The 27,029-nt window shown below is 44.6% G+C and overlaps 1 protein-coding gene across 1 annotated transcript; it reads left to right on the top strand.

Moving 5' to 3' along the window:
• The first annotated feature begins 972 nt into the window (after window positions 1-972).
• On the top strand, window positions 973-26,535 carry hk1 (hexokinase 1). Its single transcript, XM_070969480.1, has 21 exons — window positions 973-1,345; window positions 13,598-13,760; window positions 16,508-16,656; window positions 16,824-16,943; window positions 17,193-17,288; window positions 17,463-17,562; window positions 17,780-17,963; window positions 18,344-18,499; window positions 18,616-18,703; window positions 18,964-19,109; window positions 19,337-19,529; window positions 19,718-19,829; window positions 20,104-20,252; window positions 21,264-21,383; window positions 21,516-21,611; window positions 21,709-21,808; window positions 21,892-22,075; window positions 22,233-22,388; window positions 22,673-22,760; window positions 23,394-23,539; window positions 24,401-26,535. Exons 1-21 carry the CDS (start codon window positions 1,283-1,285, stop codon window positions 24,546-24,548), a joined length of 2,757 nt encoding a protein of 918 aa, XP_070825581.1. The 5' UTR covers window positions 973-1,282; the 3' UTR covers window positions 24,549-26,535.
• Window positions 26,536-27,029: the final 494 nt, after the last annotated feature.

Raw genomic sequence — 27,029 nt, 5'->3', positions numbered from 1 at the left:
TGGCGTTATCTGAGGCAGAGGTGAGTTTTGGTGATTTATGCTTGTCTTGTTTTTGTGGATTTTTTTGTTTCTGTCTTGTGGGTGGGCCACCTCATCTGAACAAAGACCACCTCTGCAAGCATCATAAAATTTAACACATTAATGAAATGAAACAGTTAAAATAAGCAGAGATACTATTTCAAACAGCAAATGGCATACATTTCACGACTCTGGCTATTAGATTTAAACTGCACAACATGGTTCAACTTTAACTTTTGATTACACATCAGTCTGAGTATGTACAAACCTGTGAGGAACCACAACCCTATCTTCATACAGACAGTGAAGCCAGAGAGGTTGACAAAGACGGAAAACCCTCCCAGACATTCAGGTCCAGTTTGAAGAAAAACACCTATGCTGCATATGCCCCATATAACTCCACTGTCACCTGACCTGGAGAAGGAGTTTGTACAACAGTGAAACTGATGTTCTCTGACCTCCTTACTGTCCTGTTCAAAGAGGATACTGCCTGTAGCTGTCCCTCCTCTTCCTCCTCCTCTAAACCAAACCACTACTGAATGAAAAGCCATAGAGTGCTTTGACAATTACAACTGTGTGAGTCACTTTTACTCAACGCATGCCGAATGGTATGAAACTTTACAACTTCCTGGAAACAGTAAAACCCAAATTGCCTCCTCACCGCACTTCCCTGTTTCTCTCTTGGTCCCTCCCCTCTCACCCCCCCTGCATCTCCTCCTGTGTAATTAGACAAGCCCTCTCTTCCTCCTTCTAGCTCCTCCATCAGTGAGCTTGCCTCCAAGGCATCAGCCGAACAGCCAATAGCAGAGGAGAAGATGTGGCACTCACACACTCTAACCAATGAGCTCAGAGAGCAGAGTGGGCAGGGCCCATGTTCTGGCCCTCCCTGCCTCTCTCTCCCCCTCTCTGCCTCCTGCAGCTAAACTTGCTGTCTCACTCATGCTTCCTGGCCTCACTCACATGTTCAGAGAGGGAAGAGCTGTAAAGTCTTAGCCGCACATGAAGCTGCTTTGTCTATTTTAAACCACACCAGATTGGATTCAGGATATTTTTATATCTCTTGCAGTGTGAGACAGATTACATGTGCGAAGTAGAGCCAGAGCAGAGTTTTATTTCCTTTTTTTTACCTTTTTATTTTGGATTTTTCTCCATCCAACTGTAGGTGAACGTGTGTGTGTGTGTGTGACAGAGAGCTAGAGTGTGTGTGCGTCTGTGTGTGTTTGAGTGAGTCTGCATGTGTGTGTGAGAGGGAAGGAGGACCAGGATGATTGCAGCCCAGCTACTAGCTTATTACTTCACTGAACTCAAGGATGACCAGGTTAAAAAGGTGAGTGCTTTGTCTGTCTTCTGCCACCATTTTTGCCTTTATGTTTGTATGAGTGAGAGAGACTGATGTAAAGAAATGCACTGCATGGCTGAGAGAGGAGGAGAGCATGTGTTCATAGAGGTCATTGAGTTTACTTATACTGTCATCTTCATAACTTTGCTGTAAGACTGCAGTTTTTCAGTATGTCAGGAGATTTTTGTTACACCTCTTAAGGGAGTGAATACAACAGATCATGTTGGGAGAGAAGTGTAAGAAAGTCACATTCATTTCAAGAACACTATTTGTTTTTATGTCAACTTTAAATCAACGTGGCTCAGCAGGACATGACACACTGCACAGGGGTGTGTTTGTGTTGTAAATGTGTAAGAAGACATGTCACACGGGTGTGTGAGGAGGAGGAGGAGGGAGGAAGATAGAGGCAATGATAAAAGGACAGATGAGCCGAGCCATGAGAGGACAGACCTTGACATGAAAGCAAAGACCTTTTAGGGGTCACTGAGTTTCTTTTAAGTTCTCGTTAAAATGATACTCACACTTTCATTTCTCTCAGTAAATCAACACAGTAGAAACAGGAAAAAAAGTAGCAATGTATGTGATACATCTGACACCATATCTGTCCCTCCCCAGTGTTGACATGCTTTATGTCTGTTAAAAGCTTATCTCCTGTAGCATTAATGTGTGTTTAAGCAACCAGAAGGAGGAAAAGGCTACAAGTTCAAGTGAGAACTTGCGTAGCATCTTTGAGTAAGCTTTAAAGCATGATTGAATAAGAACCGTTCATGGTGAAATACATGAGGAGAGACATAAGTTGAATTTTATCAATGTGTGTCTTTCATAACTTCTCAGCTCTAAGGCCCCACTGTAAGACTTCTGGTATAAAACTCACTGAACCAGTCTTAGCTTCTTGTAGATTGGTGTGTGTGTGTGTGTGTGTGTGTGTGTGTGTGTGTGTGTGTGTGTGTGTGTGTGTGTGTGTGTGTGTGTGTGTGTGTGTGTGTGTGTGTGTGTGTGTGTGTGTGTGTGTGTGTTGACAGATCTGAGCTTTTCCATTCACTCAAAACCCCACCACTTCCCAGAACTTCTTGATTTTGTGCCTTAAAATAATGTTGCTGGCCAATAAGCACCATCCTGTAAACTACTGTACTGTTCCTTAAGGTAAAACTGAGTCACAGGAAGTTGAATATTTTCATGTTTATTGCCTTATTTCAACATCTGTTTTATGATTCTCATAGGGTGCAGCGTCCCTTTAAGGTCGCTCCCTGATGATGTCACACATCATCATCATCACACACTGCAGATTCTGCATTAAAACGCTCGCACACGTTTCCTGTACAAATCAAAAAAGTTTACAGCTCTCATGTTTCCTTCCTCCATTTTCTTGTTTTGTCATAGCCGCTTTCTCAGTACAGTGAAACTAAACAATCTATCTCAGTGTTCATGATACACAAAGCTGTCATTCCCAGGTGTGCCAGTCAAATCAGAGTTTGTAAAGGTAAAAGACATTTATCAGCAGCCAGGATCGGATGTAAGACAACACACCTCCCTCTCTCCTTACTCCTGCTCTCTTCCTCTCCCTGCCTCCCTAAAATAGGCCAGCTTTGAACCATGTGACCATAGGTGACAGGAGGAGAAGGCTTACACACACCCACACACACCACACACTATGCCAGGTGTGTAGCTATTGTTTTCCAAAGAGCAGGGTTTGTCTGGGCCTCAGCAAATGCTTCTCCAATAGGGATATTGTGCAATGTACAGCTCAGGGTTTACGCAACAAGAAGTAAAAAACATACAAATAATCTCATCATTTATGTGTTTCCAGGCAAACTGTGAGTCTCTTCACTTGTCAAGGAGCCTCAATCAGCTGAGTGTGTCTCCGCTCAATCCACTGCAGTGTCCTTGACTGTACTCTCTGACACAGTGTGCTGATAGCGGGCATCCAAAGCAGTGTTTCAGCCTGTGTGTGTGTGTGTGTGTGTGTGTGTGTGTGTGTGTGTGTGTGTGTGTGTGTGTGTGTGTGTGTGTGTGTGTGTGTGTGTGTGTGTGTGTGTGTGTGTGTGTGTGTGTGTGTGTGTGTGTGTGTGTGTGTGTCAGTGCAGGAAGGGAAGGTGCAGGAGAGGACAGTTTAGAGGACAGTATTTTTCCACATGGCAAAGCTGTGTGCGCTCAACGTTGTGCACGTGTACATACACAGTGGAGTCAGGTTTCAGTGCTTCCTCAAAATCACCTCGTGGTGACGAGGAGAACACGGCATTGTTGAGAGGAGGAATGCAAACAAAAAGGAGAGGGAGAAGGAGAAGGGGGGGGGGGCAGAGAGAGAGAGTGTGTGTGATCTCTTCCTGTAACTTAAACCAAGCCTCAGGCAGTACTAAAGAAAGTTATGTGTCAGAGGAGTGTTGAGGGGAAAACATGGCCTTTCCAGGCTCATGTGTGCAGACCACAGAGGCCCCGCATCACCACACCAAGGAATGTCTCTCTGCTCAACACCAGTGGAAAAACTGGAAACTCCTGCTTTGGTCAGGAAAAAAAACTGAGAAAGTTCAATTCATATGAAGTGTGGTGAAGAATTACAGTCATTGTACACAGAATTTTCTCTGCAGCCCACAGCAGAGATAGTCTAGCTTCATGACATCACATGATGCTCTGCTACAACAAAGTGCTTAGGCATGGTTTCGAGCTGCTGAGTGCTGAGTCATAGTATAGTGATGCTAATTTATTCCCTGCCTCAGGAATTGACTTCAGTCTGTGTTCAGTGGATTTCTCTTGGTTTGATGTGGAGGAATGTGGACAATACCTGCTTTTAATCCTCCTCTTTTGTAACCCAGGACCAGGCTGGTCAGGCCGGTGCACATTGTTATTTAAGTAGACAATTCAATTAGCTGATTAGGAACTCATTCTTATTTTAACCGGGTCATTTGAATAACAAATAAGCTATATAAGCTGGTGACTTTTCTGAGAACACAGTCCAGAGCGCTCATGCTCTCATGCAAGTGAAAACATTATGTATGGCTACACAGTTGTATTGAATTTGGCCATACAGTTGGTGATACAAGGGGGTGATAGGAGGATCATTTGTTGCAAGGAGCGGCAGCGCTGGCAGGCAGCAGCAGTGTGTAGCTGTTGGCATGGGCCGAATAGATAAGCAGCTTAAATAGATCATCGTGTTGAAGCGTCAAACCTGAATGGATATGTTTACATCAGCTGACCACTGAATAATGCACGTGACCTGCACTAAACGCATATATGCTTAATTTCTTTATTCGCCAAGAGAAAACGTAAGAAGGTTAAAGATTTATGTGTTTTGTGGTCAGTATGGTACAAGGACTCAACAAGCTGCATTTTAGGGCTAGTATGTTTGTTGACTCCACTAATTTAGTGGATTTACTAATTTAATTTTGCACTACATGGTGTACACGGTGGCGTTCACATAGTGGCAACACTGTCGCCTCACAGCTAGAAGGTCCTGGGTTCGATTCCCACCTGGGGCGCTGTGGGCACTGAGGGCGTGTCTTCCACCATGCCTTCGGTACCTGCTGCCCCTTGTCTCGAGGAAAGGGGCCTGTTTGCATGTTCTCCCCGTGTTCACCTGGGGGATCCTCCATAAACCCCCCTCTAAAAAACATGCATGAAGATCACCACCTGACCAGTGGTAACGAAAAAGAAATTGGGTCCCCGGGCGCCGGTCAGCTGGCAGCCCACCGCTCCTAGTCTGCCGCAGAGGAAGGAGCACCAGGATGGGTTAACAGCGGAGAAGAATTCCACCAATGTGTGGCGTCTGTGTAGCATGTTCTATGTTGTGTGTGACAAAACAAGGGCTTTCTTTCTTTCTAAATTGGTCTGACTGAAGATGAGCAGTTAAGAAAATGATCTAAATCGATGCACCAGAATCCAAACCAAAGCATCTGTTTTTTGCTTTTTGTCCACACACTATGGCTCCACTGCTGACAGGTCGCTTTCAGATCCAGGTGTGCTATGTGAGTATGGCTAGTGTAGCCTTGAGCTGCTAGCCTCAAGCAAAGGTGGGGAGCAGGCTTCAGAGGTCTGGTAAACTCACTTCTTTCTGATGCCACACCCCCACATTTTTTCCATTCTCTTACTTGCAGCCTCGGGTCCCAACTGAAGCTAATATAAGTGACATCACTTGAGGCCATTTAGGTCCCTGTTCAGCCACAAAAATACCTCGAGAGACAGCTGGATTCATGAGATAACCCCAGGACTTGTCAGGTTTCAAGTTATGAGTTTGAGGCAGAGCCACAGTCGTTTCAGATCTTACAGCATCCCACCAGGAATTCCTGGCAGCTGCAGCCAGGCGCGGTTTAGCCATGACGACAGCGAGTGAAGGGACTGTTCATTCAAGTTAGCGTAGATACTGCTCTGTCATCAGTTATATTGGAAGAGGAGAGTATTTCCACTCAAAAGAAGAGTAATAAAGGGCACTGAAGGCTTTTCTTCGTGGAAAAGATATTTTTGCTCTTCTTCCCACTGGCTTCAGCAAGAGTCCTACTTCATCATACGGTTTGTTGATCTGATTGGGTGAATTTAGCCCGCGATAGACGGCGATAGACAATTGGTTATCCAATCACCTGCCAATTTTGAAAGTGCCAGTCCATTTCCGAGGATGTTTTACCCAATGATTCTGCATCTGGAACATCAGACTAGCCACAAAATGCTTTATCATTTTTTTTACATATGCCATTGTGCCACACTTGTAAATGGACCTTGATGTGTAAAATCAATTTACCCTCTCAGTGATTATTTACATAATCATGATATATGGTTTACTACTGACAGGCAAATTTTACCTGAGGAGGATGAGAAATTGTGTTATTTTCCCGAATTAGCATTAATTCAGGGTGTGGTTACCTTCAGTCTTAAGCGGGCTTACGGCTTCAGGCGTTTCTGTTGTGTAGAGCGTAGCAGACGCAGAGAGCTGTACGGACTCAACCACAAGGACCAGTGAACGGCTAACAACACACAGCTGCAGGCAGTATTGATTCTCAATGGAATCACCAGTACTCGCAGCCATTTCACATTACAGGGATTCATTTGTTCCACTGTGAGGATCACAAATATCAATAAATCACACTTTAACATGGTGCAAATTAAAAATAAGTAGAATGAGTCAATACAAGACCATGCAAAGTTTGGAGAAAAGCCAGGGCTGTCTCATCCTCTCTGGATTTCTACTCATTCAGCCATAAAATACAATATTTTATATATTTTTATATTTCACAGATGTTATTGGTGGAAACTGCTGATATTTGTTGCACAGTAGCTCTCGATCAACTCTGCTTTCATTTCCTAAGGTTAAACAGCTGACCTGGATCAAACAGACCACATGCAAAAAGACATACAAATGCTTTGCTTGTACATTTATAACCTGTTTGGTGCCTTAACACAGGGCGCATCAGGACAAAGATGTCCCAAAGCACCAAGTTGAGATACTCAGATATTCTGCTCTAAATGGTTTTATCTTTTGTCATATATACCAACAATCTATAACAGTTTGAAGAACAGTGTTCAGTGATGCTGCTTGTTTAACACGCAGATCTGTGTATTATATAAAATGGCGGTTATTTTGCATGTGAGTAAACATACTTGTCTCCATGTGACGGGTAGAAGGTGCAGCATTTGTGTGTAAAGATACGTGGTTTGCTCATGTGTGTTTATGGTGTAATTCAAATAACAGATGCTGAGGGCAAGCCAGAGCTTCATTAGGGTTGGGCGTTGTCGGGCACTGACGTGTCACTGCAGTTAAAACGTCTGTTCAAACCACAGACTAGACCTCAGTGTAAACTACGACTCCAGGTGGTCTGTGGGCCTGTTTGTGTTGTGCTCCAGCAGGTTAACAGTATGAATGTATTGCTTACATTTACTCTGGCTTCTGGAGCATGTGCTAATGAGCTTTCATCCCAAAGGCAGATTCCACATTTAGACAGAATATGGGGAATGTAACACCTGCAAAGTAGTTAAGAGTTGAACAGTGCTCTTCTCATATGTGACTCTCCATCCACGTTGACTCACAGCTTGTTTATTCAGCATGGTTGAACATCAGGAACGTTTGTAGAGATCCAGAAGCCAAATCGACGTACATTTTTGAAGTCCAAAAATGCTGATTGTAATCTTTGTTTGAAAACGGAATTTGTCTTTTTAATGTCAGCACACATATTTACCTCTATTATAAAATCAATGTCTGTGGTCAGCAGATGCAAATGTATTCCTGTTAGTACACTCACACCCAAACTGGTGCTGTCATGAACCAGTTGCTAAACACCAGAGCTGTACAGGAAATACAGTCAGTGTGTGACTCGTGAAACAGGAAGTTAGAACATTCCAATCTGATGTCTATTACAATGACTACTAATAGTAAATTATCAAACTGACGTCTCAGTATATACAAGCATTGTTTGTGTGTGAATATTGATTCATGTGAGCATGTTGTGTGAACTGGCCTTATCCTGTGAGTACTTCACGCATATCTGACTTTCTGGTAGTGATTGTTATGAAACAGACTGGTGATAATTCTGTTATGGGTCCTTCTGACAAATCCTGTTGCACTTCACTGTTATTTTACACAGCAAGTCATAATAAACACTGGTGGATGAAGTGTTCAGATCCTTTACTTAAGTAAAAGTAGTAATACTACACTGAAAAATAATAAGTACTAAAAAAGTCTTGCATTTACTTACAGAAAAAGACCCCCTGTTACTTTTATACTATTATAGATTATAGCATTAGATTATTATTACTCATGTATTTGTGAAGCTGGAGACATGAAATGTTTTTGAATGAAAAATATGAATGTCAATACATTTTCTGTAAATTGGTCAATCAATTAATTGACTTGTTCTATATGTATTTCTATATATTGTCTGGAGAAATCTCAGTTTAAGTAATTTAAATATTAACTAAATCTGCAAATATGGATAATGAAGTATCCATCCATTTCCCTCTGAAATTGAGTGAAGTAGAAGTAAAAAGTGTCATGAAAAGAAAAGATGCAAGTAAAGTGCAAGTACATCAAATTTGTACTGAAGTACAGTACTAGAGTAAATTGGTTACATCCCATCACTGATAATGAACATGACACTTAACCAGAGTTACTGTCTGTGCTTGCTGTGTCACACTCATGAATAAAGTAGGTCTTGGCGTCATCATATGGTGTGATGCAACAATGGATTTCGCCAGGATTGTTTAACATCCTGTTCCTAAAAGGCCGCACAGCTCAGGCTTTTGTGAGCTGCATCTGCAGCAGTTTACACAGCAGGCAGTTTCAACAGGGAACCTGACCGGCCAAGGAGTACGGTCTGTCCAGACCTACTGATAACGGCTTTAAGGCACACCTAGCTGTGCTTTATCTGTGCATATAGTACTACTGTTACCAGTATGGTGACTAAACAATGAGTAAATTCAGTCAGTAAGTGATGAGACTCTCATCACAGCTGCTTCACTGTCATACCCATAATAAAGGTGCAGGGAACACGCTTCTGTGCAATATTGCCTTGTTATACCATGGTCTGGGTGAATACTCGATTCTGATACTCGAAGTGTTATAGGTCACCTATAAAAAAGTTCCGGTCAAATAGCCTGATTGCTCTAAATTATTGCGCTGGCTCAAACGCTAGTTGGTAACCGTGGCAACAGAAACTCAGAACATACGTTAACGTTAATGGGGCATCGCTGTGAAAGCAGCCTGCAGGCTTATTGGGCTCCGTCAGTCCAGGAGAGACGAGAATGGAGCAACATTCTGTCGTCCCGCAACGTCCCAACCAGCAGTGGTCAGGGTCCACAAACGTTAAATCCCCGTCCTTCAAATGCCACTATGATGGGCATGCCAGTATCTCTATCAAATTTCACGATCAACGACAATGTTGCATTTAATTTTAAATAGTTCGTCGCCTGTCTTTCTGTCTTGCTCACCTTACCTACTTACTTGCTTGATAGAGTGAATGGTGGATAATATTTCTTTCAATAAAAACAATTTAGGAAACTATCTGTGGACTTCGATTCTTTGAAACAAAATTTCGCATCATCTTCTGGACACACACAAGCGGTAAGAGGTGCACTTGCCCTCTGAAATGATACTTTGCATCAAGTAACATAACGTTAAGCAATCATCTCACTTCCCTCCACTGATTAGGCCTAATATAACAACTGCGGCCGACCGAGCTCCAGGTTCTGTGGCCAGAGCCGGTTACCTTGGCAACACGTCACAGCGACAGATATTAAATAGTCCGCTCAGCCGCTTCTTGTGAAAAACTTAGGATTTTAACGGTAAAAACATCATTAACTTGTTAATAATTGATTTAATATTTATTTCTTTCGTAAGTGACCATGGTATAAGCGGGATAATGCCCTTCGAGGTGTCCATTATCAGAAATGAATGGACGACGCGGAGGCGTGAACCGTCCGTCCATCTGATAATGGACAGCTCGTCGGGCATTATCCCTTACATGACAACACTGAGTGAGTGTTCTGTTGATACCATGCTTTTTATTAGATACTGACTGTAAAATACAGTACGGTGTGAGTCATTGATTATTTTGCAATAAAAGATAATAATAAAGATAGTTTGTGGCTCTCATTAATTTCTTGGCTAAGCAGGGCAAGGAACATCCATCCATCCATCCATTATCTTCCGCTTATCCGGGGCCGGGTTGCGGGGGGAGCAGTCTGAGCAGGGACGCCCAGACTTCCCTCTCCCCGGACACTTCCTCTAACTCTTCCGGGGGGATCCCGAGGCGTTCCCAGGCCAGCCGAGTGACGTAGTCACCCCAGCGTGTCCTGGGTCTTCCCCGGGGCCTCCTCCCGGTGGGACATGCCTGGAACACCTCCCTAGGGAGGCGTCCAGGGGGCATCCGATAGAGATGCCCGAGCCACCTCAGCTGACTCCTCTCGATGCGGAGGAGCAGCGACTCTACTCTGAGCTCCTCCCGGGTGACAGAGCTCCTCACCCTATCTCTAAGGGAGCGCTCCGCCACCCTGCGGAGGAAACTCATTTCAGCCGCTTGTATCCGGGACCTCGTTCTTTCGGTCATGACCCAAAGTTCATGACCATAGGTGAGGGTAGGAACGTAGATTGACCGGTAAATCGAGAGCTTCGCCTTTCGGCTCAGCTCCTTCTTTACCACGACAGACCGATACAGCGACCGCATTACTGCAGCCGCTGCACCGATCCGCCTGTCAATCTCACGTTCCATCCTTCCCTCACTCGTGAACAGGATCCCAAGATACTTAAACTCCTCCACTTGAGGCAGGAACTCTCCTCCAACCTGAAGGGAGCAAGCCACCTTTTTCCGGTCGAGAACCATGGCCTCGGACTTGGAGGTGCTAACTCTCATCCCAGCTGCTTCACACTCGGCTGCGAACCGCCCCAGCGCATGCTGAAGGTCCTGGCTCGAGGAAGCCAACAAGACAACATCATCCGCGAAAAGCAGAGACGAAATCTGCCGGCCCCCGAACCGAACCCCCTCCGGCCCCTGGCTGCGCCTAGAAATCCTGTCCATAAAAATGATGAACAGAACCGGTGACATAGGGCAGCCCTGCCGGAGTCCAACATGCACTGGGAATAGGTCCGACTTACTGCCGGCAATGCGGACCAAGCTCCTGCTCCGGTTGTACAGGGACTGTACAGCCCTCAACAGAGGGCCTCCAACCCCATACTCCTGGAGCACCTCCCACAGAATGACGCGAGGGACACGGTCGAATGCCTTCTCCAAGTCCACGAAGCACATGTGGACTGTTTGGGCAAACTCCCATGAACCCTCAAGCACCCTGTGGAGGGTATAGAGCTGGTCCAGTGTTCCACGGCCAGGACGAAAACCGCATTGTTCCTCTTGAATCCGGGGTTCGACTATCGGCCGGATTCTCCTCTCTAGTACCCTGGAATAGACTTTACCAGGGAGGCTGAGGAGTGTGATCCCCCGATAGTTGGAACACACCCTCCGGTCCCCCTTTTTAAAAAGAGGGACCACCACCCCAGTCTGCCAGTCCAGAGGCACTGTCCCCGTCTGCCACGCGATGCTGCAGAGGCGTGTCAACCAAGACAGTCCTACAACATCCAGAGACTTGAGGTACTCAGGGCGGATCTCATCCACCCCCGGCGCTTTGCCACCGAGGAGCTTGCGAACTGCCTCAGTGACTTCAGCCCCGGTGATGAATGAATCGACCTCCAAGTCCCCAGTCTCTGCTTCCTCTACGGAAGACATGACAGAGGGATTGAGGAGATCCTCGAAGTATTCCTTCCACCGCCCGACAATATCCCCAGTCGAGGTCAACAGCTCCCCACCTCCACTGTAAACAGTGTTGACAGAAAGCTGCTTCCCCCTCCTGAGGCGCCGAACGGTTTGCCAGAATTTCCTCGAGGCCAACCGGTAGTCCTCCTCCATGGCCTCCCCGAACTCCTCCCAGACCCGAGTTTTTGCTTCTACAACCGCCCGAGCTGCCGCACGCTTGGTCTGCCGGTACCCATCAGCTGCCTCAGGAGTCCTATGAGCCAACCAGGCCCGATAGGACTCCTTCTTCAGCTTGACGGCATCCCTTACTTCCGGTGTCCACCACCGGGTTCGGGGGTTGCCGCCACGACAGGCACCGCCGACTTTACGGCCACAGCTATGGACGGCTGCATCAACAATGGAAGTGGAGAACATGGTCCATTCGGACTCAATGTCTCCAACCTCCCTCGGGATCTGGTTGAAGCTCTCCCGGAGGTGGGAGTTGAAAACTTCCCTGACAGCGGGTTCCGCCAGACGTTCCCAACAGACCCTCACGGTACGTTTGGGTCTGCCAAGTCTGTCCCGCTTCTTCCCCTGCCAGCGAATCCAACTCACCACCAGGTGGTGATCAGTTGACAGCTCAGCCCCTCTCTTTACCCGAGTGTCCAAGACATACCGCCGAAGGTCAGATGATACGACTACAAAGTCGATCATTGACCTCCGGCCTAGGGTGTCCTGGTGCCACGTGCACTGATGGACACCCTTATGCTCGAACATGGTGTTCGTTATGGACAAACTGTGACTAGCACAGAAATCCAATAACAGAACACCACTCGGGTTCAGATCGGGGAGGCCGTTCCTCCCAATCACTCCCCTCCAGGTGTCACTGTCGCTGCCCACGTGAGCATTGAAGTCTCCCAGCAGAACAATGGAGTCCCCGGTTGGAGCACTTTCCAGTACCCCTCCCAGGGACTCCAAGAAGGCCGGGTACTCTACGCTACTGTTCGGCCCGTAGGCCGAAACAATAGTGAGAGACCTATCCCCAACCCGAAGGCGCAGGGAAGCGACCCTCTCGCTCAGCGGGGAGAACTCCAACACATGGCGGCTGAGCTGGGGGGCTATAAGCAAGCCCACACCAGCTCGCCGCCTCTCACCGCGGGCAACTCCAGAGTAGAAGAGAGTCCAGCCTCTCTCAAGGAGTTGGGTTCCCGAGCCCAGACTGTGCGTGGAGGTGAGCCCGACTATCTCTAGCCGGTACCGCTCAACCTCCCGCACTAGCTCAGGCTCTTTCCCCCACAGTGAGGTGACATTCCATGTCCCCATAGCCAGAGTCGTTGTCCAGGATTTGGGTCGTCGGGGCCCCCGCCCACGACTGCTACCCATTCCACATAGCACCGGCCCCTTCTGATCCTTCCTGCGGGTGGTGGGCCTACGGGAAGGCGGGCCCACGTCGCTCCTTCGGGCTGTGCCCGGCCGGGTCCCGTGGGCAAAGACCCGGCCACCAGGCGCTCGCCTGCGAGCCCCAACCCCAGGCCTGGCTCCAGGGCGGGGCCCCGGTGACGCCAATCCGGGCGACGTACGCTTCCTTGCTTTAATTTCTTTCATAAGGGGCTACTTGAACTGCTCTTAGTCTGACCCGTCACCTAGAACCTGTTTGCCTTGGGAGACCCTACCAGGGGCATTAAGCCCCGGACAACATAGCCTCTAGGATCATTCGGGTACTCAAACTCCTCCACCACGATAAGGTGGCAGTTCAAGGAGGAGAGGTGGGCAAGGAACAATCTAGCCTTATTTCAGTTCAGGAAGTGGATTATCTCCAAACATTATTAGCTTGGGAGTTTTCATATTTGCTGCATCATCATGCTTACAGAAAATAAAGATGATGTCTTTAGCAAATACTGTAAATCTCAATTACTATCATTATAAACTGAAAGTGAATTAGCCAGTGACAGGGGACGGTGGCGTGTGTGGTGTTGTTCTGAATGCATGATCAATGGTTAAGATTAAGAGGACTAACAGTCAACACATGCTTTTATTTCAGATCGATAAGTACTTGTACTCCATGCGTTTCTCTGATGAGACATTACTGGACATCATGCAGCAGTTTCGGAGGGAGCTGGCCAAAGGACTGGGTCGGGACACAAACCCCACAGCTGCTCTAAAGATGCTGCCAACATTTGTGCGCTCAATCCCTGATGGCTCAGGTTAGTTCCTCTACTACTTACTGTCACCATGCTTACAGGCACCGTCTATGATGAAATCAGGATCAAAACCAGTTCTTCTGTTTGGCTGAGGACAGGCAAACACCTGTGGCAGGAGGCACCAAACTGTGCCTTTCACCAGAGCCTTCCCTCGCTTACATTAATGCAACCTGAACATGCTATAATGATATATGCGGTTAAATGCTGTCATCCCCTCTCTTGCCCTGCCATTGTGTCATTGTCAGTCGCATGCTGTCAAATCCTGCTTCACTGCAGCTGTTCTGCCCTTGTAACTCACGTGAATGCGAGTCAGAATTTGTTCATATCTTGTACTTACTGTACTTTGGGAGGTGAGTGTCCCTGTCCCTCCATTTAAATAGAGAGATAAATTTTATTACCTTAGCCAGCTGAAGGCTCTCTCTCTCTCTCTCTCTCTCTCTCTCTCTCTCTCTCTCTCTCTCTCTCTCTCTCTCTCTCTCTCCCTCCTTCTCTCTCTCGCTCTCTCACTCGCTCTCTCTTTAGTCTGAATTATGGGATTATTAAACTGTCTGGTTAGAGATGCAGGAATTGGCCTATGTTCCCAATAAAATACCCAATTAAAGGCTGGTAAAGACAGGTAATATCCATGATGTACACAGATACACCTGAACAGCCATGGGAAATACAAATTACACGGACCAACAGAGAATTTACAGGAAACAGGAAACAGGAAACATTTTATGTACTGCCAACCTAACATGACCAAATAGGGTTTTTTTTTTTAACTGGTTGTGTCTACTTCAGTTAGATTCCTTTCAGATAAATTGTCAGTCAGTCTACACCTCTGACCTGACCTTGCATTCTCATCTGCACAAAAGGTTGCAGCACAAAAACATAATAATGTGAAACATAACACTGCTTGGTCAGAGTGAACATGTTTCTAACATTATAAGAGCCTTTAGTCAGAATGAATATAATGTGGAATTTCTACATTTCTAATGTACAATCATCGCTGCCAACAATTTTACAAAAGCATGTGGATGTTGACTATTTGTGACGAAGTTGCCAGGCTATCTACTATAAACTATAACTGCTGCAGAGACACCAAGAGCTTTCTGACCTGTGGGACATCTTGTTAGTACTTTCACAACACTTTGATTTGATTGTACTCCATCACTGAGGGATAAGTGTAAGGAAACAAGTAACACGAAGGAAACAGACTGTGTGTGCAATGTGTAGGCACATCCTTTCTGGTTTATCACTTCTTATCAAAGGCCAGAACGCTCTCTGAGTCCTTTTACTAATGAGCTATGATAAGCAAAGAAAACTCTATTTTTTCTGCAGCTTAGCACTGACAAAACAGAAGTTCTTATTTCTGCCCCAGCGGTCGAAAGTTATGGAAAGTCTTGGCTCTCTATCCTCCTCTGTTAAGCCTGCTCTCTGGTGGTGTTTCTGTGGGCCAGGCTTTTAGTCTTGACCAGCATGTAAACTGTCTGAAAAGCAGAAACAATGCTCAACTCAGGCCCATTGTGTCCTTAGCTGAGATGGAGATGATTATGCATGTGTTTATTTCTTCCCGTCTTGGCTACTGCAATTGCTCGTAAACTTTGGAACTGCCTCCCACTGGATTAAGATCTGTTGACCCCCTATAAAAGCAGCTCAAAACCCATTTGTTTAGACCTGTGTTTGATCAGTTTGTGACATCTGCTCTTGAAAGGTTCTGTATAAATAAACTTACTTAGTTACAATAAACCAATGATGTTTCAAATCCAGACATAATGAATAAACCACAGTTACTGCTCACTGCTAAGTGGCCATAAATTTACGTCAGAATTTCATGGGACTTAACAGTGAGAATCAGTAATTCTTTTAATCACTGTGTCACAGCACACTGTCTACACACAGGGACATATTATCTGATGTGTGTATTCTTAAGGGTTAGAGTCGTGGTTTATGTATACAATAGAGGTTTCATTTCATTTAAACACACTAGCATCCATTCATGAATATCATATTCATGCGACAAAATACAATAACAAAGACACAGTGATTACCTTACAGCTTGTTTCAGTTAGAATAGACAGTCACAATGGTGTTGGTGCTTCTCTTTGCTGCTTTTTTCTCTGCTGACAGTTGAATTTATTTACAATGCTGATAAGCTCTTGCTCAGGTGATATGGCTTCTCTAATGCCTCTGGTGGGGTTGGGCAATCATTAACTCATAACTATACGGGAAGTTCATGGTGCATAAAAGATTAAAGCAAAGTGTACACACCAGCATACACACATGGAAAAACCACATGATGCATGTATGTAATACATAATACACACACGGACAGCAACTGGAGTTGATTGATGACAGCTTAAGCCCAACGACAACACATAACTTCTGATAAAAGCGATCTGAAACAGCTTTCCATACATTCCTTCTTCCCCACGTTGCTTGTCGACCACACAGTCTGTGACATTAATTCACTGTAGAGTAATAGTAAGAGCTGTATTTCTTTGCTAAGCTAATACATGTTTTCCTGCCAAGTAATGTCCCAGGCCAGAGCTGTGGTACTTAGACGTGTGTTCTTCAATAATGTCAACAACATGTTTCTAATGAAGAAATCTAATGTTGAAACCTAGAAACATTTAATTAAGAAAGTCCATCTGCTAGAAATTAAAATGTTAAAGCACAGAGGTGTGGCTATGCATCTAACTGTACATGGACATTTCTCCCCTTCTTTCTTTCCTCTTCCTGTCTTCCCAATTTCTCTGCCTCGACAGAGAAGGGCGACTTCATAGCTTTGGATTTGGGAGGCAGTAACTTCAGGATTCTCCGTGTCAGAGTGAGCCACGAGAAGAAACAGACCGTTCAGATGGAGAGCCAAATCTATGACACGCCAGAGGACATCATTCATGGCAGTGGAACAAGAGTAGGTTTACGCTGAAATGCAAGCAGACACACACACACACACACACACACACACACACACACACACACACACACACACACACACACACACACACACACACACACACACACACAGCTCTCTTCAGCTCAACCTGAAACATCTTGTTCCTCCTTCCACCTCTGATCCAGCTGTTCGACCATGTGGCAGAGTGTCTCGGTGACTTCATGGAAAAACAGAACATCAAAGACAAGAAACTCCCCGTTGGGTTTACCTTCTCCTTCCCCTGCCAGCAGACCAAACTAGATGAGGTAAGACAAAAGCAAAAACTGATCGATCGACTGATCAGGTTTCTCGATCAAGGCTGGGAATTATCTTTCTTGCTTCTACAGTTTGGCATATAGTCGACTTCTTTGTGACACGTAACACTTTCCGTTTATTACATTTCAATGAGATGTTCAAATGTCACATTCACATGAGTTGTGATGGAGACCTCGCCATTTAGCATCGTATCTACCTCTTTCCTGTTCTCACCCCTGTCTCTCTGTGTTTGTCTGCAGGGCTTTCTGCTAACATGGACAAAACGTTTCAAGGCCGGTGGAGTGGAAGGAATGGACGTTGTCAAGCTGCTCAACAAAGCTATTAAGAAACGTGGAGTGAGTCTTATCTTTAGTCTCATTTGAGTCTGCACTTCTGCTTTGTTGTCTGAAGTTATTATACTTCTTTAGCCTAATGTATAATTCAAACTGGGATGCAGAATGGCACAGGTGACAGTAAACCATTGCTGTCAAAAAAAACCTCATTCACATGTGTGCTTTCCCTTGTTTCAGGATTATGATGCTGACATCATGGCAGTGGTGAATGATACTGTGGGAACGATGATGACCTGTGGATTCGATGACCAGCGCTGTGAAGTTGGCATTATCATCGGTACTGCAACGATGTACATTTGAATAGTCGATGGATCAATTAAAATCAAAAATCAAGAGTGTATTTGGCCCTGTTGCAAGTAAAATAAAAAAACTGATGGAATCTGGATCTGTTTATCAAGGGCAAGGACATATTTGTAGTCAGTTTAATGGATAAATCCAGTAAGTGGAATAGAAATGAGATTAACCTGGAAGGATACATGTTTCTCTGCCTTTAGGTACTGGCACCAATGCATGCTACATGGAGGAGCTGCGTAACATTGACTTGGTGGAGGGAGACGAGGGCAGGATGTGTGTGAACACTGAGTGGGGAGCCTTCGGAGACGATGGCAGGCTGGAGGACATCAGGACAGAGTTTGACAGAGAGATAGACCGAGGCTCTATCAACCCCGGCAAGCAGCTGTATGTCAAACCAAAACTACTGCAGCTACATTCATTCCTGACATAATCAATGAGCCACTACAATATAGCTGATTCATGATGCATGTTCGCTGTTTACACAAGCTCTGAACTCTGAATCTCCAGCAGAGAAAAGTCAGTGCTCTTTGTTGTCTCTCTGTCCTCGAGGGTAGCAGCATCTGCATCAGCACGTCAAAAGCTTCCTCTGAATTGAAAAGGGGTAGAACGGGTCCAACTGGCAAAAACTCAATTAGTGGCATCTTTAACTGGTAGAGAACAGCTCTCTGTTGGGAAATAGTTCAGTGATGTTTATTCAAAGCTCAGAGAGAAGTTTTGTGCATTTGCTTTACCCACCTCTCACTTTCTCTTTCACTGCATTGTAGATTTGAGAAGATGGTCAGTGGTATGTACATGGGAGAGCTGGTTCGTCTCATCCTGGTGAAGATGGCCAGAGAGGGCCTGCTGTTTGAGGGAAGGATCACCCCTGAGCTGCTCACTAAGGGGAAGTTTGAGACCAAACACGTCTCAGCCATAGAAAAGTAAGTCACACATTTACAGCCCCGTGCATTTACTTAATAATGTAGAAAGTGAACCATGAAACTTGAAATCATATGTATGTCTCGTCCATCATAATTTCTCTGTCTTTCATGTTAAGGAGTAAGGAGGGGCTGTCCAAGGCCAGAGAGATTTTAACCAGACTTGGTGTGGAGCCCTCAACTGACGACTGCATCGCTGTGCAGCATGTGCGTATTGTTGCAGAAAGAGCACCTGTTTGGAAAAGCCACTTAAATTAAGGATACAATACTTAGTCGAACATAGTACTTTCAAGCAAACTAAAGCATGTGGGAAGAACAAAATGAAAACAAAAATGTTGCAAACACAATCACATAAGTTTACATATGAGATCTGAGAGTTTACAAAAAAAGTTCAGGAAAATGAAAACACTGCTTTGTTTATCTCATTCTGCAGTTCATTAGGTTTCTCTCCTCCCCTTGTCCCTCAGGTTTGCACCATTGTGTCTTTCCGCTCTGCCAACCTGATAGCTGCCGTGCTGGCAGGCATCCTACTGAGGCTAAAGGAGAACAAAGGAGTGGCACGTCTGCGAACCACTGTAGGCATTGATGGATCTCTGTACAAGATGCACCCACAGTGAGTGATGATTAAATATGAATGTATGTATTTTTGTTGACTTTTCAGCCTTTCCATTTGCTTTATCAACTTTTGATGTCAGGCGTCTCATTGCTCCTCAAGCTTCCACAAAAATCATTGAGAACTGCTGTCAGGTGTTTGGAGGTGGCTTATGTTGTGCATGTCATCCATCCGTAACACTATACTGTTTAAAGAAGACATGAAATGAAACTTACGTTCTATTTCAGATATGCCCGTCGTCTTCACAAGACAGTCCGCCGTTTGGTCCCAGACACTGATGTTCGGTTCCTCCTATCGGAGAGTGGTAGTGGAAAAGGAGCAGCCATGGTGACAGCTGTGGCCTACCGACTCGCTGAACATTCACGACAAATCGCCCAAACACTATCCGAATTCCGCCTGACAACTGAACAGCTGCTGGAGGTGAGGATGGAGAGATACTGTTTTCAGACTGAGCTGAAGCGACTGTGTGTGTGTGTGTGTGTGTGTGTGTGTGTGTGTGTGTGTGTGTGTGTGTGTGTGTGTGTGTGTGTGTGTGAGAGAGAGAGAGAGAGTTTACACAGTCACATTGTGGGGACCATTCATCACTAAGATATTCTTAACATCTCCAGGTAAAGAAGCGAATGAGGATAGAGATCCAAAATGGCCTTTCAAAGAGCACTCATGACACTGCTACTGTGAAAATGCTGCCAACCTTTGTACAAAGCACTCCTGATGGCACAGGTGACGAGCGCACACACAATATGCAACTGCAGATTTAGCATATGAATCATATGGAGCATGTATCTCCAAAATGCAGAGAAGAAGTTGGATTTTCACATTGACATCCTGGGCTTTTCTTTTGCAGCATTGTACAAGGCATATCCTTGAGGTGTGTGTGTGTGTGTGTGTGTGTGTGTGTGTGTGTGTGTGTGTGTGTGTGTGTGTGTGTGTGTGTGTGACATGGTTATGTTTTATATATACATCCATCTCACTGTCTGCCTTTATCTTTATTCAGAGAATGGTGACTTCCTGGCTTTGGATTTAGGAGGAACCAACTTCAGAGTTCTGCTGGTCAAGATTCGTTCTGGCAAGAGGAGAACCGTGGAGATGCACAACAAGATCTACGCTATTCCTCTAGAAGTGATGCAGGGTACCGGAGAGGAGGTGAGATCCATTTGACCCATTTATCTGTGTTAAACCAGCTGAAGTGATGCACACAATTTATTTGGACAAAAGCCAGAAGGACGGATGACTCTTTGAATTTAGCCCCTTGTTATCTTGATGGTACTGTAAAGATTATGGTATTTAGGTAGGAGGTCAGGTGTGTGACGCTTGTTGGCTCAGAGGTCAGACGATAGGATAGAAGCAGGGAAGAAGGTCCATTGGTTTGATGTAGACAGAAAAGTTGTTAGCATTGAGTGGACCGTCTTTATAACAGAGATCTGAACTTGAAGCTATTCCTGTCTCTCACCTTTGGCTTTTTCATGCTGTGCTGAGGATGGAGGACAAGATATTATTATTTATTTGTAATTTCACTTATGTTTCCTCTTTTAAGTGTCTGGCCATGTATTTGTATTTGTATTTGTAGTATGGGATGATACACATTTTCCATCATATTACTGCCCAATACTCTATTACATGGGGAAGAAAAATGCCACCTATAGCCCAACATCAGTTAAAAGTCAAGTGTGTTTCTCTAGTGGACACGCCTCAGTCCGCGATGTTATAAGGTGTTTTCCATGAGGTGTGCAGGGCAAAATATCTGCTGTGACATAACCGATAGGGGCCATAATCAGGAATCCAATATACTTGAACAGTTTAATCTGCACTGAGCAGCATAACAGCATTTTTCTTACTTATTCGGTGTTGATTTACACTCTTATTGGTCTACATTAAAAGCCACCCAGCAATGTGACTGTGTTATAAAAACTACTCCTCCAGATCATTATTGCAAATATGAATTAGCTTGCCTGGTTAAGTAAGTGACACTCATGAACAACAGATGTGTACATGAATGTGTAAATGACAAGGCTCCGTTCGCAGTCATGTAAGACTTAATTCACATTAATCTGACCAGCAATTAACACCTAATATTGGAGGTTGTATGTAAAAAAATTAATCACCGCTCAAAATGGAAGTGCAGTTTCACTTATTGTCATATCTTCCTTCTCCTAGTTGTTTGATCACATTGTACAGTGCATCAGTGACTTCCTGGACTACATGGGGATGAAGAACACTCGTCTTCCTCTGGGCTTCACCTTCTCGTTCCCCTGCCGACAGACCAGCCTGGATGCTGTGAGTGCACAACTCGTCCTGTTTCATGAGCACAACAGCAGAAATTTCTGAACCCTGAGAAGACGATGAAAGGCTTGCATCCTGTTCAAGATGTGACATTTTTCCATTGTGTGTGTGTGTGCGTGTGCGCAGGGCATCTTGGTGACATGGACCAAGGGTTTCAAGGCGACAGACTGTGAAGGAGAAGATGTGGTGGGACTGCTGAGGGAGGCTATTAAGAGGAGAGAGGTGGGTTATTAGAGGTTAATGCCATGGGTTCTAAACATGGCTCGTATCCAAAACTTTACACTGCAGTGTTGCATCAGATAATGTCTTTCCCCTTTAGGAATTTGACCTGGATGTAGTGGCCATAGTGAACGACACAGTGGGAACCATGATGACCTGTGCCTACGAAGAATCCACCTGTGAGGTTGGACTCATCGCTGGTAAGTTTCCTTTTCATTAACTCGTTGTGATGCACATGCAGTTTTTTGTGCTCTGTCCATCCAATGTGTCTGGTTGATCGTAGGCACTGGCAGTAACGCATGTTACATGGAGGAGATGAAGAACGTTGAGATGATAGACGGAGATGAGGGACAGATGTGTGTCAACATGGAGTGGGGGGCTTTCGGAGACAACGGATGCCTTGACGACATGAGGACGGAGTACGACCGTGCTGTGGACGATTTCTCCCTCAATCCGGGCAAGCAAAGGTTAAAATCCCCTTCACACACACACACAAACACAAGAAACACCTGTTAGCATATTAACCATTTCTTTCCCGGACTCATATTTTAAATGACTTCTGACATGTACATGCATGTATGTGTCCGTTCACGTGTATGTTTTGTGCTTGCACGTGTTTTACAGATATGAGAAAATGTGTAGCGGCATGTATCTCGGCGAGATTGTAAGGAACATCCTGATAGATATGACCAAGAGAGGATTCCTGTTCAGAGGACAGATTTCTGAAACACTGAAGACCAGAGGCATCTTCGAAACAAAGTTCCTGTCACAGATAGAGAGGTAAAAAAAAAGAAGAAGAAAAAAAAGCACACCGTGTTACTCAAGCCGGTGAAAAGTATTCTGGGCTTGTGTCTGTCATCCTGCTAAGCTGTGAAAGAGGCAACATCAGTGCCAGTAGTTTGCACTCCGTTAACACCTCTCATAGAACAGCATCTGCAACACATTATCTTTGCTTATATCTTTGCTGGGCTACTGAGGCTTTTCTTAAAATTGCACTTGAGTCTTTGGTTGAGTTATTTCCCCTCTTGTAAATGCTCAGCCTTTCTATTTTTGTCTTTCTCCAGTGACAGATTGGCTTTGCTGCAGGTGAGATCCATCCTGCAACACTTGGGGCTGGACAGCACCTGTGATGACAGTATCATAGTCAAAGAGGTAAGGTATAAGGAATACATATGTGTGCGTGGAACAGAGCATTATGTTAAAATCTGTTTTTCAAATTTGTACCCAGTCAAAACACTGAAGCATGATTATGTTTAGTAGCTAAAAAAACCTCACGCTCAACCCTTGCTAATACATTCAGGGCAGTGTTGACCCCTTGTGCACCTTGTGTTTGGAGTGAATGGAGTGAGTCCATCTAACAAAAACTATTGCAGGCTAATACCAACAGTCCTGCAATAAATCCCACTTTCAATGTTCAGTGTTTGTTGAAACTGCTTCAGAGGAGTGTTGATTCAACTGTATATCGCCTTATCCAGACAAGCGTTTCTATTATTTTGTCCATCCCATTTAATCCATTCAGGCTCAATAGCAGAAACTCTTGTCATACAACACAGTTAGTGTGGACACTATGAAGGAGTCTGAGCCCCACAATACATTGTTATCCTGCTGGTCTTGTGAAAGAGGCAGGCCTATGTGACGATACAAAAGTCACCAGAAACAGACATGTCAAGTTATATTTGTTTTCAACATTTGCGCAGTGATATAATATTTTCTGGCTCTGCGAACTCTGGAAAGTACAGTCTCTAAAGTGTTGCAATAATGATAACGGTTTTGATTGTCACACAGGTGTGTGGAGTGGTGTCACGTCGTGCAGCTCAGCTGTGTGGGGCAGGAATGGCGGCCGTGGTCGATAAGATCAGAGAGAACCGAGGACTGGACCATCTGAACATCACTGTAGGGGTGGACGGGACACTCTACAAACTACATCCACAGTGAGTTGAACTCATCAGTAACAAAACTCTTCACTGTCCACTGCAGTGCCTGATAAACAAACATGAGATACCAGGGCATTCTGTCATGTCGCTGACTGATTTATGTTCCAGTACGGCTCATGATAATTTTCTTTCTCAGCTGTCTCATGATAGATTTAATTGTACGAAGCATTTGGTAGAAAGTCACCACAGCTTAGGACTGGTCACGTTCTGCCTGCTCATCTAAAGAGAAACTGCAGTATGGAAGGAAGTAAAGCTGTCTGTGTGATCTCTGAGCAGTGATATAGTGTTGTATATTCCCAAGTGATGACAATATGGATATGAATTTACACCCAAACTCACACAAACTCTTGTTTGCATGTTTACATTTGCAAGATGGCGAAGGCTAAATGCAGCAGGTTCTGTTCTGAGCTCCTGATCACAGCATTGGTCCGATACATCAAAAACAATGAGTGAATGTTCAGAAACGTATGATCCACGAAGTGTCAAATAATCATTACACTAACAGTGACTTGATTGTTTTATTGTCATTGAGTCAAATGGGTTCATTGCCTATAGAGCAGAGTGTCATGCACCACTGCCGGCAGGTCAGGTTGAGTCATGCTTCGCTGGAACTAAGGGCAAGATGTGTTGACAGTGACTCAATGGAAGAGAGATATATTGAGGTGAAATGAAAGGTCTCACTCCACCTCCATGTTTTATCATGCTAGTTTTAGCACGTCATCGACAAATTGCATAATTCTGTCCTATCAACATGACTGCCAATATTGTTCGTGTAACCCGCTGACCTTACTCACTGTGGTTGTAAGGTCAAATCCATTCGCTCTTTAACAGTATGTCAAATCTCTTGTCTCTGTTTAGCTTCTCCAAGATCATGCACCAGACAGTAAAAGAACTGGCTCCTCAGTGCAAAGTCAACTTCCTGCTTTCTGAGGACGGCAGTGGGAAAGGAGCGGCGCTGATCACGGCCGTGGGCTGCCGGCTGAGACAGGAGATGAACAATAAATAGAAAATATCTCTTCTGCCTCACTGTTACAGTATCTCCCCACTTCTCCAGGCCCCCCTCTGTCCTCCCCTCTGTTCTTTCCCTTGTCTCTTTCCCTCCTGATTCAAACCAATCCAGTCAATGTATCTCACTCCAGTAGCTGCTTTAGCTCGTCTACATGGCAGAGAGAGAGGAGGTAGCTTTCTCTGCTGTGTTATGTAGCGTCAGAGAGCGTCAGGCACTATGTTGTAGTTAGATTATGTCTGATTAACCATTGTAACAATACCCAGACTCTTAAGGGTATTTCAACTTTGTGATTCCCGAGGTTACACGTATCATAGAGATAAAACATGCACATGCAACAGAAAAGTGAACGCACGCTCCCGAAATGCTCCCATGAGCTGTTTATCATCGCCATCTGGAGGACTCCTCTGATAACTGCAGTCTGTTACTATATACCAAGTGCAACAGTTGCAAGACAGTTTCCAAATACTGCTGCAGAAAAATATTAATACTTGCAACAAAGTCAGTAGATGCAGAGACATAAAAGCACTGTTTCAGGCCAAAGTGACCAAGGTGTGTCTGTTGTCTGCTGTAGGCTACTGACTGTACAACAAGGCATACAATGGATATGAGCTGATATATAAATGTGGGATGAGATGAAAGGGAATGCTTTAGCTTTAAAGTTTTTAATGTTTCACCCAGATATAATGCAATATGTTATACAAACATTGTTGCTATTTATTTTATTTTTATATCAGGAGATGTTGAAAAATGTTACTGTTGCAATAAGTGGGCACACAGTGGAAGCCATTGTCAAAGTCCCCTCAGACGGTATCTGTCTTGTGGTGCAGGATTCAATGAATCATGTGACAAAAGAGGGACTTCTACACAATGCTTGATCTGCAGGAAAAGCCACGCCACATGCTTGCTGAATGTGTCGATTTGGTCTAATTTATGACAACAATCATATTCTACTCTAATGTACTCTGCTGTAAAATATGTCCAAAGAGCACTTGTATTTTACTAAGTAGAAATCCTGTTGTTGGTACTAATCACAGCTGTCATTGTCTTAAGAAGCGCTGGTAACAGCCATGAAACAGGAATGTGGTGCTAACATGGATGCCAGTGGAACAACAATGGCCAAACTGTGTATAAGACACATATTACAGTAGCTGAAACATGTTGGGAAATAAAGCTTGTCCTCACACTCACTCACTCACTTTACTGCATATGCTCCTAAAAGCTCAAGAGAGCATGTAAGTGAACTACTGAATGGCTCATTCAAGTAACACAGGTCATGCAATCATAAATGTTTGTTTTTCTCTTCAATAAAAACATGTGATTGCCATTAATGATACTCATGGGAAAACTGATACATCTGCTCTCATTTTATGCGACATATTTTCACTGTGGAGGCTGGCCTTTGTTTTTTCAAATCCTACTCTATAAAAAGACAAAAAGGTTTTTAAAATCAGGATCAGTTCGCAGTTGTTGTCCAAGGATGGATCTTTGAGATGCTACAGTTCATTTACTGCCATCTTTGTTAAACACAGTTCAAACCCTGGCTTCTGGGGACAGATTAGCACAAACCCAACCTGAAGCTAAACTGCCAGAATAAAGAGGGTCAGCCTCATCAGCAGGTTGTAAGATGCCCTGATTTTAGATTTTTCTCAAAGTAGTCAGTCTGAAGGCCTGCTCCACATTGCACAGACACATTAATCTCTGCTTCTGTTCACAAAACCCAGACTGAATCTGTCCAAACACTGTCAATCAATCTTTCACTAAATAAAGACAAACCTGTGTCAATCTGACGCTGTAGTTGATTTTGCACTCATGTATGTATTCTGTTCAGTGGTGTTGTTGATGTGTTCACAGATGAATGTTCAAGAAAACAAGCTCAGGGCCCCAAGTCTGTCAGCATCAGACCTTCTGATGTATCCATTAGCAATGCACTTAGTCTGCACTCGCTCCAAGGCTGCATACTGTACTCAAGCACCAAACCTCTAACATATTACGGTGTCCTGCAGAGGTGAACTCAGGACGCCTGAGGGGCAGTGGCAAAAAAAGAAATAAATGAAAGCTGCATACAATGCAGCACCAGCACACAGAAAGTCGTGATCATTGTATTAATGTTACTCACAAATCATAAGTTCTGAATATGAATTGTGACAAAAGAATTAGTCTTAAAAAAACATTTTATAGTGGAGTGCAGAGGATGAATTGAGGAGTTTCACAGCCTGAGGGAAGAAGCTGCTCTGCAGTCTGTTTGCAGTTTCATGTGTAAAGTTGGTTCACTTGTGCAGGGATACAATCCCAAAGAGTTCCAGGTCAGTAAACAGGTGAATGGAATCACCAATCACTGTGAGTTCACCTCGAATGGAAGCACATGGAGTTTGCAGGTGAGCCTGGCCAACAATCACTGTGATTCACCCAAAATGGAAATGCATTAACGTCAAAGGAAAACAGAAGCTATACTTCAAAACTCTTTCCAGTTTCATATGA

The sequence above is a fragment of the Chaetodon trifascialis genome, chromosome 1 (genome assembly GCF_039877785.1).
Source record: "Chaetodon trifascialis isolate fChaTrf1 chromosome 1, fChaTrf1.hap1, whole genome shotgun sequence".
Taxonomy (NCBI): domain Eukaryota; kingdom Metazoa; phylum Chordata; class Actinopteri; order Chaetodontiformes; family Chaetodontidae; genus Chaetodon; species Chaetodon trifascialis.
The sequence above is the reverse complement of the archived record's forward strand: the minus strand, read 5'-3'. Positions and strand labels throughout refer to the sequence as shown.